At 31.2% G+C, this 19,854-nt stretch overlaps 3 protein-coding genes and 1 long non-coding RNA gene across 5 annotated transcripts; 3 read left to right on the top strand and 1 right to left on the bottom strand.

Annotated features, from left to right (window-relative positions):
- Positions 1–691: 691 nt before the first annotated feature.
- Positions 692–5,016, bottom strand: LOC132934020 (mitochondrial ornithine transporter 1-like). Its single transcript, XM_061000310.1, has one exon. The coding sequence runs from the start codon at positions 4,187–4,189 to the stop codon at positions 2,948–2,950; it is 1,242 nt and encodes a 413-aa protein (XP_060856293.1). The 5' UTR covers positions 4,190–5,016; the 3' UTR covers positions 692–2,947.
- A 22-nt stretch (positions 5,017–5,038) lies between these two features.
- Positions 5,039–9,677, top strand: LOC132934021 (uncharacterized). 2 transcript variants are annotated; one of them, XR_009662974.1, is made up of 2 exons: positions 5,039–6,497; positions 6,569–9,677. It is a non-coding gene; the product is annotated as an uncharacterized LOC132934021 (long non-coding RNA). The 2 variants fall into 2 exon arrangements; XR_009662973.1 differs by having other exon boundaries at positions 5,039–6,506.
- Positions 9,678–10,441: 764 nt separating this feature from the next.
- LOC132941084 (zinc finger MYM-type protein 1-like) lies at positions 10,442–12,506 on the top strand. The gene is made up of 6 exons (XM_061008960.1): positions 10,442–10,462; positions 11,324–11,410; positions 11,483–11,552; positions 11,601–11,671; positions 11,876–12,119; positions 12,188–12,506. The coding sequence occupies exons 1-6, from the start codon at positions 10,442–10,444 to the stop codon at positions 12,499–12,501; spliced, it is 807 nt and encodes a 268-aa protein (XP_060864943.1). The 3' UTR covers positions 12,502–12,506.
- A 611-nt stretch (positions 12,507–13,117) lies between these two features.
- LOC132941075 (zinc finger MYM-type protein 1-like) lies at positions 13,118–14,145 on the top strand. The gene is made up of 2 exons (XM_061008938.1): positions 13,118–13,250; positions 13,313–14,145. The coding sequence occupies exons 1-2, from the start codon at positions 13,118–13,120 to the stop codon at positions 14,143–14,145; spliced, it is 966 nt and encodes a 321-aa protein (XP_060864921.1).
- Positions 14,146–19,854: the final 5,709 nt, after the last annotated feature.

Below are 19,854 nucleotides of genomic sequence, written 5' to 3'. Positions count from 1 at the left end.
CATGCTCATATAGTATCCTATAACTATAAGGCTAAAACTATATCACTGCACATTTATATATTTAAGTTCTAGTTTTTATCTCTCACACTATATTAACATTTTTTTTCAATTTTCCATCTGGTTATTAAATTGATGAATAACGAGGAAATAGTTGCACACAAGCATAATTAATTATACGTCATCTATAAATAGATAGGTATGTATAATATTAGCATAATGCTGTCATTGTCAATAATAAATAACTAACACGCAAACTTTAATCTATTACATGTTTATTGTATTGTATGTATTCAAGTAGTTAAATACTGGAGTGACATAGCCAGGATTTTAAAGTGTGTGTGTGTGTGTGTGGTAGGGGGGGGGGCAAAGCCAAAATATTAAAAAAAAATACTCAACAATTAATAATAATAGTTAATTTTTATGGTGTTTCAATGTTTTGTTATGTCCAATGGAGAGGGGCTGCCCCCACCACCATAGCAACACCACTGGTTAAATTAATTCATTAATACTTCTATAAGAGGTTTATAAATCAGGTTCTTACCCAGACACCAATTTTTTGTTTAATAATATTATTATAACATTATAATAAGGAATAATATTAGTATAATGTTATTATAACACTAATATAATAATATTATCATAACAAAATGCTGTCTGGGTAACTAAGTATATAATATAAGTACTATATATCTTATTTTTTACATAGATATTTATCAAAAAACTTTAAATTCCATTTAATATATTCTACATTGTGTATTACTTAATACCTATATAAAAAACTATCATATATTATGTACCTAAACTGCAATAAAATGGAAGGTCTTGAAAATATAACTATATCTATAGTTATGATGAAAACCTAACCTAACCTCATACTTGAAGTTGCCACTCTATGACACGTGACAATGATGACAGTAATCATAATGTTATTTCCATAAATTCAAAACTGAGTACATAGAGATAGAGAATTTAGACCAGATTAGGATGGTGAATGAGTGTGGCCAATAATTTATCAGTGGCACAGTTTAGACAAAGTTTAGTATTAACATGTGAGGTTGAGAGAAGGCAAAAACAACATCATAAGGCAGTCTACAAACTCTATTACATTATGTATAAACATACATACAATAGCTAAGTAATAATATTCCGTATAAATAAATAACTAAGAATATTTAACAATTGTCAAGGCTAGGTATTGATTGAGCCAGACAAAATCTTCCATATAAAAAACCTATAACTTACACAACTCGTGAGTGATAGTAACGACAATGTCACCGTATGGATACAAGTAAAATAAATCTAACAGGAAATTTACAACTATTACTTATGGACTTAGAAAAAAAAAATAAAAATATACACAATATAGTATAATAGTAACAATATTAACTAAAATGACAAACAACAATAACAATAACTGAGCAATACATGGAAGACATACATTATATGGAAGACATATTTATGATTTATATATTATTAATAACCTATATTATACTACACATAATATTATAATACATAGTAACAGTTTTAAGGGGATTTGTATAGGCAATTTTGAAAATAATAATTTATATTTCATTCCAATTAATAGGTACTTGGCTGTAAATAACAATAAAAATGAGTTTATTCCATAACAGTCTGTAAATACATTTTTTCAAAACATAATGTTATATTTTATCAGTTACGAGTTACAACCTTTAAATCAATGTTTTTTTTTAAAATAAAATAACTGTAGATACTTTTGTTAATGTTATTAGATTTGTCTAAGTGTCTTATATCCCGTGGGCATATTATTTTCATATTGAAAATGAAAAATCTACACTTGTTTATAGAAAAAAAGTTATTAAAAAACAAAGTAAATAGGTAGTTTGCGTGTTTCAAACTAACAAAAATAAATATAATGTACCTATTATATTGCTAAAACTACTAAAAGGACTATCAACCTATGAGATTTTAATAATAAATGATTGGCTCAATTTAATTATTGGTAACTACTGATGACTGTTGGGGCATCTTAAAATATATTATATACATAGATTGATAAATTGTATTTAATTCTAATAAGTAGATTACGGATTTTCAAGGTATTTCTTTTTTTTTTCTATTGATCTGAAACAAAGCTATGTCAGCTATACATTTTATTTATAAATACTACCTTAAAAGGAAATTAACAAAATTTAATTTAAATTTTTGGAATTTTAATACTTTTTCTGGGTTTTTAGGTACTTTGTTTGTTTTTAAGCAAAATTATTTCAAAATGTGTTCTAAATAAACGTATTTGAAAGAAAGGTTAATGTTTATTTTTGTATGATATAATGTGTTCTAAGGAAATGGCTCAATCTCGTTATGCTTGATTTAATTTATTGATTAATTGATAAAAGTAGGTACCTGTTCTGTAATTTCTTGACAACCTTCCATTGTTTGTAATTTTTTTAGGATTTGTAGAGCTTAGTTGCTTTATTTTAAGTTCTTTTATTTAGTTTTTTGTTGTAAATAGAAATCTTTTTTATTAAAATAATTTTAAAACTAATGGTTTAACTGGATGATTTTTTGGAATATTTGTTGAGCTCTATAGCTTTATGTAAGTGCTTTTCTAGATTTATTGTTTCAAAATCCGTACCCTACTAATAAGTATAACTTACTAGAAGTACTAAGCACATATTGTAATTAATAAATTAACAACAAATCAATGGGGTTTTTTCGTTTTAAAACTAGTGATATAAATCACAAATTTAAGAATGAAATTTAATTTTATTATGAACCTACTAGATATTTTGTTTGTTGTTAAAATTAAAAGCCCGCTTCAAACATAATACCAAATTTGTGTTGTCTCCTGGATATTATGTCTGCATCGACAAACATGCATACTTGATACATAATATTGATCTAACGACATATAAGCTATTCATAGCATATCGTAATCAATCAATTAGGAATACATGAAACAAAAATCTCATAGCCCGTATCCCGACATCAATGTCTTCGTACGCTCCACGGTCCAGAACATGACAGCCGATGCAGGAACAGTGCGCAGCAAGGTGGGTGCCAGGCCGCGATATAGGGCCAGCGGGCCCTCGTTGCGTACAGATAGAGCCATAGCCCTCAGGAAACCGCCACTTGAACTTTCGGCTGTACATCCGCCTCCACCAGCTGCTTGAATTCGAGACTTGATCGCATCCACCGGATACACAACTAGCCAGAGGCAAGTACCTGCCGCTGCACCTGCTGTCATCGTCACCCAAGCCGGGTCCTCTCGGTGTTCTACCGACGGTGCCGTAGAGGTAGCCAAAGATCCGTGATACCAATCGTTCATGTACGTACGGCTCGCCTCGTACGCCAGGAAGAACACGTAGTAGCCAGGCATTTCGCGTGCCACCGTCGAGCCCAGTCCCCGGTACATCCCTCGGAGACCGCCCTCGGTGGTCCACACTCGGGCAACGACCTGCAGCGTGCCGGCTGCAGGATTTTGTGGACGTCCAGCCGCTGTACCGGAAACAGCAGCGCAGTTGGCCCTGTCCAGGTCAGCCGCCTGCAGACGGACCTTTATCAGCTCGGTGGGGCATAGCGCGAACGCTGAGCACAGCGACGCCAAGCTACCAGCTGTAGCCATGCCGGCCGGGCCGAGTTTTTTTTCCACGTCCACGACGGCATTGTCGGCACTGGCCCCCCCGAACAAATCCAACGCGAACGCCACCAACCGCTGACAAGGACCATATGCTGCGAACAGTACTCCGTTTTCGGCTACGTTGGCCAGTAGCGCGGGCGCCGTGCCGGCGTACATGAGCCGGGCCATGCGTCCGGCCGCGGCCGCCTTGCTGGCCGGCTGACCGGTGGCCGTCAACGGGCACGCCTCGACGACGGCTCCAGCGGCGTTGTTCGTCAGTTGCCGAATATGTGGAGCTGGAGTCACTAGGGCCTGACGCCACATGTCGCGCACGCAACCCCACATGGATACGCTACCGCCACCACCGCCGTTAGACGTCACAGCCCGAGTGGCCGTGGACAATTGCATGCGTACCTTGACAGTGTCCAGCGGCTGTCCCACGTATACGAGAGCCACTGCGCCGGCGCATCCACTGACGAGTCCGACTAGTGGCGACGTTGTCGTCATCGTGTCCACGGGCTTGTGCGGAGACAGGAATTCTTCAGCAGCACTCGTCACCGTATTAACACTACTGGTGACAGCCGCCGCCATATTCCGTCACGTTTTTCTCCCGGCGGACAGATCACACCGTTTCGGCAACGGCACCCGACAGACGATCTCGGTAGGTCTGGTGATCGTGTCGTAGTGGTCGCGAGACTGCCGACCACCGCAAGCAAACGATTAAAGTGCGCACAGATGGAACAGTAGCGACAGCCTCCCGCCGTTCGTTCGAATAACAGCGACGACTATCGTTAAACGCATACAAAATAGATACGCGCAGAATAATTGTGATAACCGATAACGTTATCGCTGTACACCCGGTCACCGTCGTGCCGTTGATCACTGGTCGCGTATTTGTGGTTAAGCATACGGCGACGCGGCGTTCAACTGTTCGTGTATTTTACAATGTTGTACGTATTTGCACGTGATCAAACGGTGATTGTCAGTGAACGACGTCAAGACGTCACGTGTATATTGTGTGAAACACGTCGCCGATGATTGTGCTGTCGCCTGTCGATATTGAGATGACAGTCGGCTGACTTCGGCTTATCATTAAGGCTACGACAACGACCGTGAAGGAACTGATAGTTTTGAACTTTTAAGGCACGTCGCAGTGGTGAGTGTTCGCACGTGCCCTCGTCGTGTCTTTGATCAGCAAGTCCTGATTGTGGGCCATGGCACTGTGCCCGTAATTCGAATTCCGTTGATAAAATAATATTATGGTAGACTCCCGGCACTAGTAATAACCACGGTTTTAGATAGAGCTTTATCTAAAGCCGTGCTAGTAACACAGAACCATAGATAATATAAGAATTCTTATATTATCTATGCACATAACACGACCGTGGTCTGATAACGTCATCGGCGGCTGTTTCGGTTGCGACCAAAATCTAGGTAAACTGCGGTTGAACAACTAGACGGGCGGTTATCAGCTGCAGCCGAGCGCGGTATTGATAGCGATAACCGTTTGGTGATTCTAAATTATTAAATAGTAAATAGTAAATACAAATTTACAAGTATACGACTGTGGTCTGCGAGTAAGCGAGTAGCGTGACAAATTTAATTTAATTTAATTTGTTAGTGGGTGTATTAGTGGATGACTTCTCACATCAAGTGTAGCCTGTTAATTTTATTCTCTAACCACATAAACCTATTGTGCCCCTAAGGGCCCGTATTAAATAGTTAAAGCATAGTAGTGTCTACGGTAGCAGCCTGGGCTGCCCCTGCAATTTTTGAAATGTGCCGATCAACCGAGTTTTAAGTCAAAAAAGTTACAACATTTATTTTTTTTTTAAAACTTGATTTTTTTGTGGGTATTGTTATAATTACTATTTACTTATAAAGATTGATTTCCTGACTTCCGAAATCGGAAAAACCTATCTACGGTACTCATCTAGGTATTATTGATATTATTGTTGTATTATTTTTGATTTGTAGCTAGGTATTGTAATCCAATGCTGTAGATGAATAATATTTCTGAAGTTACTGTAGATTATTATTGTAAATAGATAATTTAGACTTTTTTTAAATTATATAAATATTTCATTGTGGAGGGGGGGCTTAAAAAAATATGGCTTTGGGTGTATAGGGCTTTTTTCAGTTCACTTATAAGGTAGCGCCGGTTATTAGCTAGGCTGCCCCTGCCAATGAAGACAGGCACGTTAAAGTAAGGTTGAACCATGGAATTTGGCCGATAAAATCAGTGGGTTGAGCGTAGCCGAGGTTTAAACTATGATTGTAAAACGGGCCCCAAGAAATAGATTGTTTATTAATTCAAATAAAAAAAATGTAATTGGTCAATTAGTGTGTGATAAAAATTAATTAGCGTTTAGCAATAATTTATTTGCGAAACTGCAAACGTTGTAACTCGTTCATATTTTTTTGATTAATTAATTTACAGTATGTATTTGGTAGTTTCATATTGGTACGGATATTGTATGAATCCGATTGCCTGCAGTCGACGTTGGTTAAAAATATATAAGCCAATATATCTGATACCAGGACTGTCAACCGCAACATAATTTCTCTCTTGTTTTAATGTGTCAGAGTCTGGAACTGCAGCGCCAGACGCCAGTACACCACGACATTCAACCGATGAAATTCCAACTATACTGTATGTCTCACTAATATAATAATATATGTACTTAGTTATATTTCAAAAGATGGACTGCTTACTGTGGGCTCCCCAACAGGGGCAATGCATATCTACAAACATTAGCCATTAGTCATTACTCTTCTAAGGTGGTTACTACAATGGTAGAACACTCGATGACTTGGTCTGTACAGTTGTAGTGTGGTTGAATTCCTGATCACATGATGAAGTAACTTGATTATGGTTCATCAATAACAACTTAACGTGGTAACACAGGTTTTGGTTGACACACAATATATAGTTTGATTAGTTTTTTTATTGTAATCTTTTTTTTTTAGAAGACATTGTTCAACATTCAACTTCATTTATTGTCATCATTGCTACCATAGTGCCACCTGTCATCGCTATTGCTGTTGCTGCTGCTGCTAACAAACATACACCCAAAGGTTATTTCTAGTTGTTCTTTCCAATGATATAGGTAGATGTTATATAAAAATAATAATGAACAGTGTTGGGTAGTAACATAGCTACTTAAGTTACTTGTGACAATGTGTAACTATATTACATAGTTACTTTTTAAAATTATCTCGCTATTAATCGCGCCATGGTTAAAACAACAAAACCATTTTTACATCTTTAATAAAGCATATACATTTTACATTTTAATCATTGATACTTAATATACTTTTTAAAAAATATTATTATAATAATATTCTAAATAAATTGAATTACTTATAATATATACCTAAATTAAACCAAGGCTGAGCATTAACGAGTTAAAAATTTAATTGTATTTTAATTTTTTAACTTAACTAGTTACTTTTGAATTTTCATTAACTTAACTATTAACTTACTACATTTCTTTTTAAACTAAAGAATTCATTTTTCATTTTAAGAAGTAAGTTAAGTTAATTTATTTTGTTTTAATTTTATTTTATTTCACTATTACAGTCTATTTTGTTTTCATGTCAAAAAATATTTGCCATGAATTGTTTAAAATTTAAAATTTATATCATTTGAGATACTTATATGGAAATACTGTATAGTGTATAGTGTATACATTATAAACACTATATGGTCTATTCAAAATAAGAAACACAGTCGGTGGCCGACTACTTCACATGGGCGTGGTTTCATTGACCCGTGGATACTAGACCAACTTGATTCAGTAAAAATACACGCTGCGTCTGACTGCCGCTGACAAAAACTGGTTGCCGTCGACTGTGTTTCTTATTTTGAATAGATTATAATCTATAATTTAGTTTTAAGTTGCAAAAAAATTAAGTACGCTAGCGTTGTATAAATAAATGAACTTTTTTTTAACTTAATAAAAAGTTGACAAAAAGTATATATTAACTTTTAACTCAACTGAGTTAAAAAAAAAATCATTTACTTGCCCAGCCTTGGATTAAACCATTGATTATGAATAATATTAATTATTAATTATAATAATAATATTCATAATCAATGATTAAAATAAGATAGAAGTGAGATATTATTCATAACAGGTATACCTTTAAATTTAAATAAAACTCGTACATTCCTATTTTTTTAAATATCCATTTTATGTATAAGGATAAAGGGAGTAACTTTTTGTAAGAGTTTTAATTTTTTGTCATTGTATGAAATATTAATTTATTTTAATAAAATTAATAAAAATGTATGAAATCACGGTTTTTATTCTTAAAAATTATAATGTGGGAAAAAAGACCATGGTGCGATTAATGATGTAATATATATTGTCATGACTAACGTCGGGTTAAGTATTGTAATAACTAATAAGTATAAGATGTAAAGATTTATTTTTTTATTTTTTGTAACTTTTTATAAATTGTTTATAATATTTTTATTATATCATTACTAATTAATGTGCGCATTACAATTTTATTTACATTGTATTGATAATTGATAGTATAATATGAATGTACTACCCGGGTATAAGGAAAAATTCATCTTTAACTTGTGATACAATCCATATTAAATTGAAGAATTTGTTTATTAGTGCTAAATATTTTTTATTTTAATATGTGTACTCTCTCAAATAATTCTTAGGACCAGTTGTACCGTCTATGGTTAAACTTCGATTACGCTTAATCAGCTGATAACAGATATTTAACCAAGCAAATTCGGCCAGTTAAACTCCGGTTAACTTTAATCAGATATGGTACAACAGGCCCATAATAAGCTTTTTAATGATTATATAATATTTATATTTGAATGATTTATCACAAAAATTTATATTATGAAAATTATCTTATATGAAACATCAATTAACTATAAAATTCTCCGATTTTTATGATCTACATGTCTAAAAACATTTTAAATTACAGAAAGTAAATACAGAATATTCAGTTTATCTTATTTATTATTTTATTTTTAACTTTATTTTAAATAGTGAAAGTAATATTATTGTAACTAGTTGCTTTTGGGTAAATAAAATTAATGTTAAATATTATATTTTGTATTCAAGTAACAAATTAATTCTAGTTATTTTTTAAAAGAAGCTAACTCATATCAAACCCTAAATTTCTATATTTAGTTATAAAGTTATAATTTAGAAATACCATAATTAACTGTAATTGAATCATAGATTATCGTTATATAATATGTACAAGTGCAAGTTATAACCAGAAATAGTATTGTTAAGCACATGAAATTGGAAATGTATATATGTTCCATACATATTTGTTCAATAATTATTAATAATTTGTATTAAGTTTAATTAAAGTTCCCTTGTAATACCATTTACTATGTAATCAAAAATGTTGTCATGAGAGTTAAACAATTTGTATCTACATTGTACATATGAACGTATTATCATTGATTATAAATACTAGTATTTATAATCAATGATATTATACTTGTTCATATATTCAAATAGTGAATTTTTTTTTTCAACTAAAAAGTGGATAGTTTCTTTCAAAAACTATTAAAACATTTTTCAATTCAGTACATTTCACATTGTGCTTAAAAATTTAATATACTGATCCCATTTAAATACTGTTTACTTTCTTAAATTTTTAATTAAATTAGGGCTTCAAAACGTTATGTATAATCTAATATCATTAATCATTAATCATAATCAATGATTAAAAATAAACAATAAAAGTAACATAAAAAAATTGCAAATTACGTTATTTGAAATAACGTCAGTGCTTTTTTTTATGTTGAACTTAACATTACTATTGTTTTTAAATCTTGTAGTCTATAAAAGTATGAATTTTATAAGTTATAACTATGAAAAATTCAAATTTGGCAATCTTATGTTGAAAGTAATTTATATTTTTGAAATACTTTATCCCTGTTTGATTTATAAATAATGAATTTAATAGAATATTAGTTTATTTCTGTAATTAAAATTGTAATAAGATACAAAACTGCAAGCTCGTAGTTTGGTGTACCTACCCACCTACTAAATACTTAAATAAAATTAACATTATTATGCCATTTCAAGTTGTATTATTATTATAAATATATTTTTTTTAGTAAAATCTATTATTCATGCCATAATATTTAAGCAATATTTGATACCTAAACTAACACTAACTTGCCAGTTACATCTATAGCTACTTACTAAAAACCTTAGAATGATTGAAAATAACCTACCCTGGGCAACAAATTCTACTAATTACCTATCTATACCAAAAATATCAAAAATAATTTTTATAAAAAAAAATTAAACAGAAAACAAAAAATTAAAATAACCTTAAAAAATATAAAAACAATAAATGGAAAAAATCAAATAAAGTTTTAAAGTACAGCAATAATAAACATTAAAATTGTATAGCGTTTATTAAATATCCGAAGACGTAACACAACATGGGCGGCAAGACGGGGCATTTGCCCTCCCCCTGGAATTCAAATAGAATGTTGAACATTTTAACTTTTATTTTGATTTATTAACATTTCATCGATATTTTTAATTGAGTGTGTGTCGTGTGGGGTTGTTGATTATAATAAAAATATATTATAAGGCATACAAAATGATGCGTATTACCATTGATTATAAATACTAGAATGGTATTACATTAATCGCGCAAAATTAAATACGTTTAAATTCTGTGAATTGATATTAATCACCTAGTGTATAAACCATTGGCGCACATACGGGGGTATCAGGGGGTGCTTAGCACCCCCAAGTTTTAAATTAGCACCCCCATCTTCTATTGTGCAAAAAATATTATTTAAACTGTAATTTTGCGTTTATAAGAATGAGTTTCCAGTTTGTATTGGTATACACTAACGGGACGTAAATATTTTATTTATACTTAAATACAGTAATTGTGTAATTGGGTTTGTGAATTGTGATGTTGGTATGAGTGTATGACGGTATATTCCCTATTTTTAATGCATGTTATCTTATCGGCTGTTTTAACACAAGTTTATTTTTAGTATTATTTTATTACTGGAAATTGGAGTACTGAATAGGATTTTGTTTTTGTATACAGGTGTTATGGTTTATTGATATGAATATAATATTATTAATTAATATTATTTAGTTTGATAAATGATAATATTATAGACATTTTCAACCGTCTATTCTTAGTAGTAGTGTAGTAGTATCTATGAATCAAAGATAGTCGATTCTACCTATTAATTTGTTCAATCGTGTTCTCGAGTCAGTGACAAATGACTACAGTTCTGACATTGACTAATTTTATTTTATTGTTGTTTCCATTTTTCTACATAAATACCAACAATTTATTTGTGCGGTGTAAAGTAGTTTATGTGATTTATATTTAATTTGTGTACGTATATAAAATTACTTACTTAAATATGTTTAGTATATTTGAATGTAATAAAACAAACAATAAAAACAAAAATAATGAAAGTAGTGAAAATGTGGACGATCCTGACTGCATCCCTTCTTCGTCGAAGAATGTAATAGTCGTAAGTACAAATTGATTATATAATATTATGTAAAACAAAAATAATATGTAATTTAGTAGATATTCATGTAACATTTTCAATTTTAAAATAACATTAAAAATTCAACTAGTGCTAATGTGCATTTGCTGCAATTTATAGTTTTAAATTTTAATATCTTTAAATTTTGTTTATTTAATTTTATTGAACATACAATATTTGCATAGGCTGATGAATCAGCTTTAAAACTGCCAGTTATTGAGATGGATGACTTGGGGGATTTGGAAACGGGACCTAAACATCATAAGCTATCGGTTTGTCATTTGTCAATATTTAATTTATAATTTTTTTTTTAAATTTTGTTTTTACTAATTAATGTTAAGCAGATATATCCCAGAACACAATTTGGTCAACAAAAAAGGTCTTTTAGTAGTGAATACTTCATGAATACCAGTGGTTAGAGTACAGTATTAAATAAAATGCTGCGTTCTGTTTTCCTTGCAGAATATTTGGTGGAGCCAGTGTTAATGAAGATACTTGGACCAAAAATAGATTCAACAACTGGCAAAAAGCAAGTTAAATATTATGTTTATATTGTATTATTGTATTGCTTTAATTAATCATTGTGTTAGGCATGAGCTTTAATTTTTTTAATTTATATAAATCATAAATTATAATTAAATAAAAGTGCAAGTTAAATTTAAATACCTATGATGGATTAATAGTGTAATTATTATTATCATTATTTTAATCAAAGTGTTATAATTATTGTCTTATAGCTGTGTGAACGATTACAAAAACACAATATTGCTCTTAGCCATATTACATGTGTTACAAAATTGTCATCATTTTATTCAAGTAAATCAAAAGGATCTGTTGTAGCTCAATTGTCGTCTGCACACAAAGAACAAATTAGAAAAAATCGTCTGTACATTTCACATCTAATTGACATAGTGTTGTTTTTAGGAAAACAAGGTGTTGCCTTTAGAGGGCATTATGAAAATGATGAATCAATTAATCAAGGTATATTCTTCATAATATTATAATAAATATTACTAAAGTTTATATTATCAGTAGATTTTGTGTTTTAGGAAATTTTAAAGAGTTGTGCAAGTTGTATGCTAAATCTGTACCAGATTTTGAAAATATGTATTCTAAAGATACTAATTATAGTAGTTGGAGAATACAAAATGAACTTATTGATATTTGTGCCAGTTCCATAAAAGAAATCATACTTAATGAAATTTCAACCACTGGTTTCTTTGCTATTATGTGTGATGAAGCTAGGTCGGTATTTCATCGGCAACATGTGAAAGGTCATTTTCGTCAATGCGCCGCATTAAGAATTGGTTACGCACCAGTATGGTGCAGAGTAGATTTACTAATCTGTCATCTTTATATATAGAAAGAACTAACAAACGGGTTAAAAAATAAATGTATAATAGACAAGTTTGCTAAAAAATCTAGAAGATTAGACTTAATATAATTTGTTTGTAATTCTTTTTTATATTCCTATACTATAATAATATTTAGGTATGTCATACATTAGGTAATTATTTCATAAATTTGTATGGTATAATGTAACTATTGTTTATACATTAATGTTACCTATATTGTGTATAAATATACAGTGTATTAATTAGTAAAAATTGTAGTTAATTGATTTAATATTTTGCTGGTATGTATAACTGTTTAGGGGGGTGTGGGGGGCAAAGCCCCCCACGTATCACTTTGAGCTAAAAAATTTTAGCACTCCCAAGTTTAAGACTGAATGTGCGCCTATGGTGTAAACCACTTATGACGACCGACGCACCACGCACACATACGCACACGACGTCTATCAGATAACTGAGATAACTAAAAATAAATCGAATGTACAATATCACATTGAGAATTATTGTAATAATTGTAAAATTAAATTATTTGTCAACGCGCCGTCTACTGAGTAACACGTACCACGCTAAATTACGTACGTATTGTATTTAGTATATTTAATATTTTGTTTTATTGTTAACATTGTTATGGACATCAGACATTTTTTTAAAAAACCCAAGCTTTGTGATTCTCTTAATGAAGCCTCTACTGGCACTACTTCAATTGAAATAAATAATAGTACAGTCGATATGGAGTCGTCGGAATTGTGTGTAGTTGAAAGTGCTTCGGTTACCATGAATACAAAAAATAACCGTGGTCATATAATCTTAACCTATGAAAAGATATTGGAAATTATTTGAACGTCGAAAATATTGACGATTGTTTAAAACATGAACATTTTCGTAACCCTTGTGTACCGAATACTACTTATGACTTTAAAAGTGATTTAAAATCAGGAAGAACTCAAGCATTTAGACATCAATGGTTGCATGAAAACGGTTCGTGGTTGACATATTCAGCTCTTGAGGGTGTGAAAGGAGCTTTTTGTAGAACATGTGTGTTGTTCAAGCCATCAATTCATAGAGGCGTACAAGGTGGATTTATAATAAAACCGTTTACGAAGTATAAGGATTTTCATGCATCTTCTAAAATACATTTGTCTTTAAATTGGCACACTAAATCAATGTCAAGAGCAAAAGATTTTATGGATATTATGAATGGTAAAACAATTAGTGTTATTGAACAAGTAAATTGTGGATTGCATAAAGAAATAGAAACTAATAGGTTAAAATTAAAACCTATTATGTCAACTATTTTGTTTTGTGGAACTCACGACCTTCCCTTACAAGGGAAAAAATCAGATTCTGGTGTTTTTCACGATCTTTTGAATTTTCGTATTGAATCTGGCGATGAGATATTGAAAGATCATTTTTTAACTAATGTGGGAAATGCTAAATATTCGTCCCGAAGAACTCGAAATGAATTAATTACATTGTGTGGAAAAATATTAAAAGAAGAAATAGTATGTGAAGCTAATGCTGCGAATGCGTTTTCCATTATTGCTGACGAATCAGCAGATATTTCTGGTGTTGAGCAGCTAACAATTGTAATTAGATTTTTAGACAAACAGTCAAAGATTCGAGAAGAATTCCTTGGGTTTTTTACCCTTAGATAAATTAGACGCAGAATCAGTTGCTACTAAAATGTTATCATTTATGGAAGATAGTGGCCTTAATTTAAGTAAATTTTGTGGACAAGGTTATGACGGCTGTGCTACAATGGCTGGCAAGTAGGCGGCGTTGCTAAATTAATTCGTGACCGATATAATAAAGCTTTATATTTCCATTGTGCTAGTCACCGATTAAATTTAGTAATTAACGATCTAAACAAAATTATGGTTATTCGTAATACTATTGGCACAATAAAAGAAATTATAAAATTTTATCGTGAAAGTACCCTTTGAAGAAATTTTATACCTAATAAACCACTTTTTTGCGAAACACGCTGGTCTTCAAAGTATAAGAGTATTAGGCGATTTTCTGAAAATTTTATTGTTATAATTAAAAGCCTTCAATCTTTGTCTATTAATGGTCTTATAAATTCGAATACAAGACAACGTGCACTATATCTATACTCTTCAACCTCAAATTTTTCGTTTATAATTAGTATGAAAATAATCGCAAAATACAGCGCTATCTTAGAACCGGTTACAAATATTTTACAAGGTGTATGCTTTAAAAAGTTAAAGGTTATAGTTTCTCAATAGTTATCAAAAGATCTGGGAAAAACAAAACAAAAATTAAGGAAAAATGGTAATTTTTATGCAAAATTGATTTTGGTTTTTGGTGTAACACTAAAACAAAAAATCGTAGATACATGCAATTTTTACTGAATGTTTATATTAGCATTTTCTATACACGTTAAAATGTTCAAAATATTTTGAGCAATTTACGGACATTTTTTGATTCCAATGATTTTAGTTATTTATTTTATAAACGTCAATTAAGAAGACGTGATACCCCCTGTGTTGTCTCCGTCTTACAAACTCGTAACATGGCAAACTCTACGCAAAGCAGAACACGTGTAGCTCCGTTAGTTTAAAAATTAGAGTGAATTGACCTCTTATAAAATACAAAGGTAAGACTATTATCTAGACCCGGGGTCACCAACTAATATTTTTGGAGTGCCACATTGGGAATTTTGAAAATTTTCGGGGGCCATCAAAATGCAAAGCAAATATTTTTAACATTTTACTTATTATAATGTAACAGTAAAATAGTGATAGTGGCCTTGTGGAAATAAAATAATAATTACCTGATTAAATTAATTAAAATAAAATAAAATACAAATTTATAATAATTATAATGTAAATAGAAAATTGGGTTAAAATTATTGAGAAAAATGGCGAGTCTTGCTCTCAACTAACTACATGAAATTGTATGATTCATGCACTTAATAATTTACAGTGAAACCTCTGAATAGCGGACACTCTTGGTCACCAACATTTTGTCCGTTATTCGGAGGTGTCCGTTATTCAGAGGGGATGAATTTTTGAAATTTATTTGTATAATAATGTACTATGTATGTACATATATGTAATGTTTTTACTTATTATTTATTGTAAGTTATTACATTTTTATATTTTTACAAATTACATATTATTATTTAAAGTATATTTTTACAATCAAAATCAAAAATTATTATTTATTATTTATTATTACATTTTTAGATTATTGAAGCTTTAAAGTCATTTAATCCGTGAACTTCAGCAAGTTGTTTAGCCTTTTCTTGTATTGTTGTTCCGGAAACTGGTAAATTTTTTTCTCGAGTTTTGCTAAACCAGACCAAAAGTTCTTTATCAATCACACTGCCTTCACATTTTCTTAGTTTCGTTAATTTTCATTCTTCATTTCCATTTTCAACCCACGCTTTATAAATTTCTTCTGTGTTAGAAACAATATCCGCGATCTGTGTTTTTCCAACTTGAAACTTTTCTGCGAGTGCACGAATTCCTACGTTTCCGTTGTTTTTACGGTAATCTAAAATGTCAATTTTTTTGCGAAGCGACAACCGCTTTTGTTTTAACGTAGTCATCTCGTCGAAAACCGTCACTAACTGACATAATTTTGTCATAACACATAATCGCTTCACCGATAACCGAATTTGTCATAATCGTATCGTCCCATAACGAGTTTGTTATCGTAATTATGCTACATTATTACAAGAGTGCATACGAATGTGAATACGTATTACAGATAGGCATATTACAGATTGTATTTTAAAATAATGATTAGGGATTTACCATTGTTTTAAAAATTCCCTAATAAAATAATGTCCGTTATTCGGAGAGTCCGCTATTCGGAGGTTTTCCTATTGAAAAGTAGTGAAAATGTCCCCGTTCCCCAAAAAACGTCCGCTATTGGGAGGTGTCCGCTATTGGGAGGTGTCCGTTAGTGGAAGTTTCACTGTATATGCAGGTTATGAATTTTTGATTTACGAAGTTTACAAATTACTGGATATTTTTCGGCAAATGATTTGTGTGAAGTTTCATAATAACGTTTAATATTGAAAACTTTAAAAACAGCTACAGTCGGGTGACAAATCAAACAAATACATAATATGTATTATACATAATATTATGTATACTTATTATTGTCGGTTTTTGCTTTTTTTTCATTATGTTAGGCGCTTGTAGGACGGAGACAACACATGCGGGAATCACGTCCTCTTAATAATAATGTATATTTTCTGTCAGTTTTCGCAGTATGAAACACACGGTGAATTCAAATGGCCGCGGTGCAGACGGCAACAATGGCAACGATGGAGACGGCAACGTCGGAACACAGGGGTGATGTCGTGGCAAGGGTGGAAAAAAGCAGCTGCCGTACGACCCATTTCAAATGCGTGACGACTCCAACTCGACCACGTGAATATAGACCAGATTATTTTTATTGTTTGTACCTCCCTGACTTCCTCAGTAAAATACAAAATCGGTTTTTGCTTTTTTTTCATTATCTGCGGGCCGGATAAAATTTGTCTGAGGACCGTATCCAGCCCGTGGGCCGCCATTTGGTGACCGCTGATCTAGACAACCTCATGGGCTTTTTATTATACGAGTATTTTAGTTTTAAAGCTATGAGTATTTTAAAATTGTAAATTGTTTGTACATTTTAAAGTACTCATAACTCGCTTTAAAATTAAAATATATTAAAAAGCCCATGAGGTTTTCTAGATAATAATCTTACCTTTACATTTTATAAGAGGTCAGTTTACTCTAATTTTTAAATTAACGGAGATACACGTGTTTTGCTAAGCGTAAAATTTGCTATGTTATGCACTTGTAAGACGGAGACAACACATGCGAGTATCACGTCCTCTTGAAGGTTATTCGCTGGGTCAAAAAGCGTGAAAATTTAATACAAGAATCCTAATATATTGTTGCAGGCACACATTTTTATACGTATTTAATGTTCAAATGTTGACAAAATTTATCAAATTTAAATTTCAAAATGATTTTGCAGTTAAAAATGTATTAAATGTTCAAATTGTATAGCTTTTATAACTTAGGATTGAAAACTAGGTTTCTCGAAAATCGGTAAATAAATTAGATTCACAATAATATCATTAAATATCTATACTTATAGTAATAATAATATATCACACGCTCACTGACCGTCTTCGCTCAGAATCGTTTTCCGTTTACAATAATATTAAATAATCATTGAATTCAAATTTAACACCATCCATCACAATGACCCACTTGTAACCTACTGTACAGCAGAGCGACATCCACTTGTGACTTCAGACTTGTCCACCTTTTTCTATTGTATTCAAATATATTTTCAAAGTTAAAATCAGACAACGTTAACTAATATACATTTTTTACAAAATCAAAACAATATTATGTAAGTTGCCGAATAGTTTGTATACCTAGTGAATTTTATATTATTATCGAGCTATTGTTCACACATCTGTATGCGTCGTCGCAGCGTCAACCCAACCAAGAATTTAGATATATCTCAGTTCATGGACCCAACCCACACTAATAATGATTTACGACTAATATTTAATAGGTAGATACTAGGTACATATAGATCTCAGGCAATAACAACGAGATTAGATATTGCCTAATTTTTTCCCCTTAAATAAAAGTTATAGCAAGACCCACAAGGTGCCTGCACGTAACCTGTTTTGTGCTCAAAAACATGATTACATGCCTCACAGGAAAAACTCTCACGAAACACCCGCATGTGTTGTATCCGTCTTACAAACGTACACCATATACGTCCATCAGGGACTGGAACCTTTAGGATTTTTCCGGTTCTAGTTCGGTTCGGTTCTTATAAAAAATATATAATAGGTTCCGGTTCCGATTCCGGTTCTTAAAATTACAAAATATGGGTTCCGGTTAAGTCCGTTTCTTACCGGTTCTTAAAAATGAATTTTTTCAAAAATTACCTATTGCTTATTAGGTAGATTTCTAACTCATCAAGTCACAACTTGGCCCAGTCTTATAAAAGATACTTTTAAAATTTTATTTAAATACAAATAAAAATACATCCATTCAAAAAGTATTTAAAATACATTCCAAATACTTTATATTTTACTCAATTTATTTTAGTTTGCAAAATTAATTTTATAATTGCTAATTTTAAATAGTGTAATGTTAGTTTGTTACATTCATCCAGATATTTTTTGAACTTCCCCTTAAATTTATACTGGAAAATTAAAACTAATAAAACTGGCTATATAATAATTTTTAAATCATTTATTATTAGGTGGGTAATTAAAGAATTAAACAGTTATTAATAAAATCAGAAATTAATTTAATAATTTTACTAGGTAAGAAATTATTAATTTAAGAAGTGTATTCAATTTTCAAAAATTATTTTAATTGATTAACAAGTGTACTGGGTTTAGGTCTTAGAAGTTGCTAATAACTAATAAGCAAAACATAAAATTACAGTATGACTATAAGATTAATAAGTCATAAATTACTCGTATGTTTCAATGTGTGAGTGTGTGACTGTGTTTGAGACTGTGAGACAGAGTTATAAATAACTATATAAGTATTATTTCTCGTAATAGTCGTAGGTATTTGGTAAAGATTGTAGAAAAACACATCATTGTTGTCGACCATTCTCGTTACATTACCAATGAAAAATGCAACCCGTATGTGTGTAAATTAATCAGTTTCGGTCGTACCTATAACACGATTAGTTCGAGTTAAAATTTTAAAATACCACATCTTACTATGTACGAAACAAAAATATTTCTATGAAAAATAATTATTTAATTACAACAAAATCCAATTTAAATAAAATGTTCAGTTATTTGAAATACAGGACTTTTTCTTAGAACCGATAAGAACCTTAAAGAACCGGAAAACTTATTGTTTAATAAATTTGGGTTGCGGTTCTAAGCATTGTAAAATATGGATTTCGGTTCCGTTTCCGGTACTTAAATTTTTTCCAAGAACCGTTTCCAGAACCGGTTCTTTCGGTTTCGGTTCCAGTCCCTGACGTCCATACCAATAGTTCCTCGTTAATAACTATCCATTTTATTCTGTAATGTTTAAAATTAAAGTGAATTGAATAACATTCAAGAAAATATCGATTTATAAATTATTTTCGGTTTTTTCTTTAATTATTAGGTTTTTGTAAATTTTTTATTATGTCAGTTAAATTCATCAGTCACGAAAATGTACATACTATTTTATACTATTACAATTTGTATAGCTAAGGATTGAAAATTTCAAACTAGGTTTTTCATAAGTTTTTCATATTGAACCAAAAAAACTAAAAATTATATAAACACAGTTTCTTTTAATAGATAGGTATTTACTATTTTAAGTACGAATTTGGACGAAATCGGATATTATTTA

Source organism: Metopolophium dirhodum, chromosome 1, assembly GCF_019925205.1.
Source record: "Metopolophium dirhodum isolate CAU chromosome 1, ASM1992520v1, whole genome shotgun sequence".
In the NCBI taxonomy this organism is placed as follows: Eukaryota; Metazoa; Arthropoda; class Insecta; order Hemiptera; family Aphididae; genus Metopolophium; species Metopolophium dirhodum.
Note: the sequence above shows the minus strand (reverse complement) of the source record. Positions and strands in the feature narration are given on the sequence as shown.

Excerpts from the sequence above, each read along its gene's own strand:
- LOC132934020 (XM_061000310.1), bottom strand. The coding sequence starts at position 4,189 with ATGGCGGCGGCTGTCACCAGTAGTGTTAATACGGTGACGAGTGCTGCT.
- LOC132941084 (XM_061008960.1), top strand. The coding sequence starts at position 10,442 with ATGAGTTTCCAGTTTGTATTG. Across the intron at positions 11,553-11,600 it reads ATACTTCATGAATACCAGTG|AATATTTGGTGGAGCCAGTG; the intron begins GTTAGAGTACAG and ends TTTTCCTTGCAG. Across the intron at positions 11,672-11,875 it reads CAACAACTGGCAAAAAGCAA|CTGTGTGAACGATTACAAAA; the intron begins GTTAAATATTAT and ends ATTGTCTTATAG.
- LOC132941075 (XM_061008938.1), top strand. The coding sequence starts at position 13,118 with ATGGACATCAGACATTTTTTTAAAAAACCCAAGCTTTGTGATTCTCTT. Across the intron at positions 13,251-13,312 it reads GGAATTGTGTGTAGTTGAAA|ATATTGGAAATTATTTGAAC; the intron begins GTGCTTCGGTTA and ends ACCTATGAAAAG.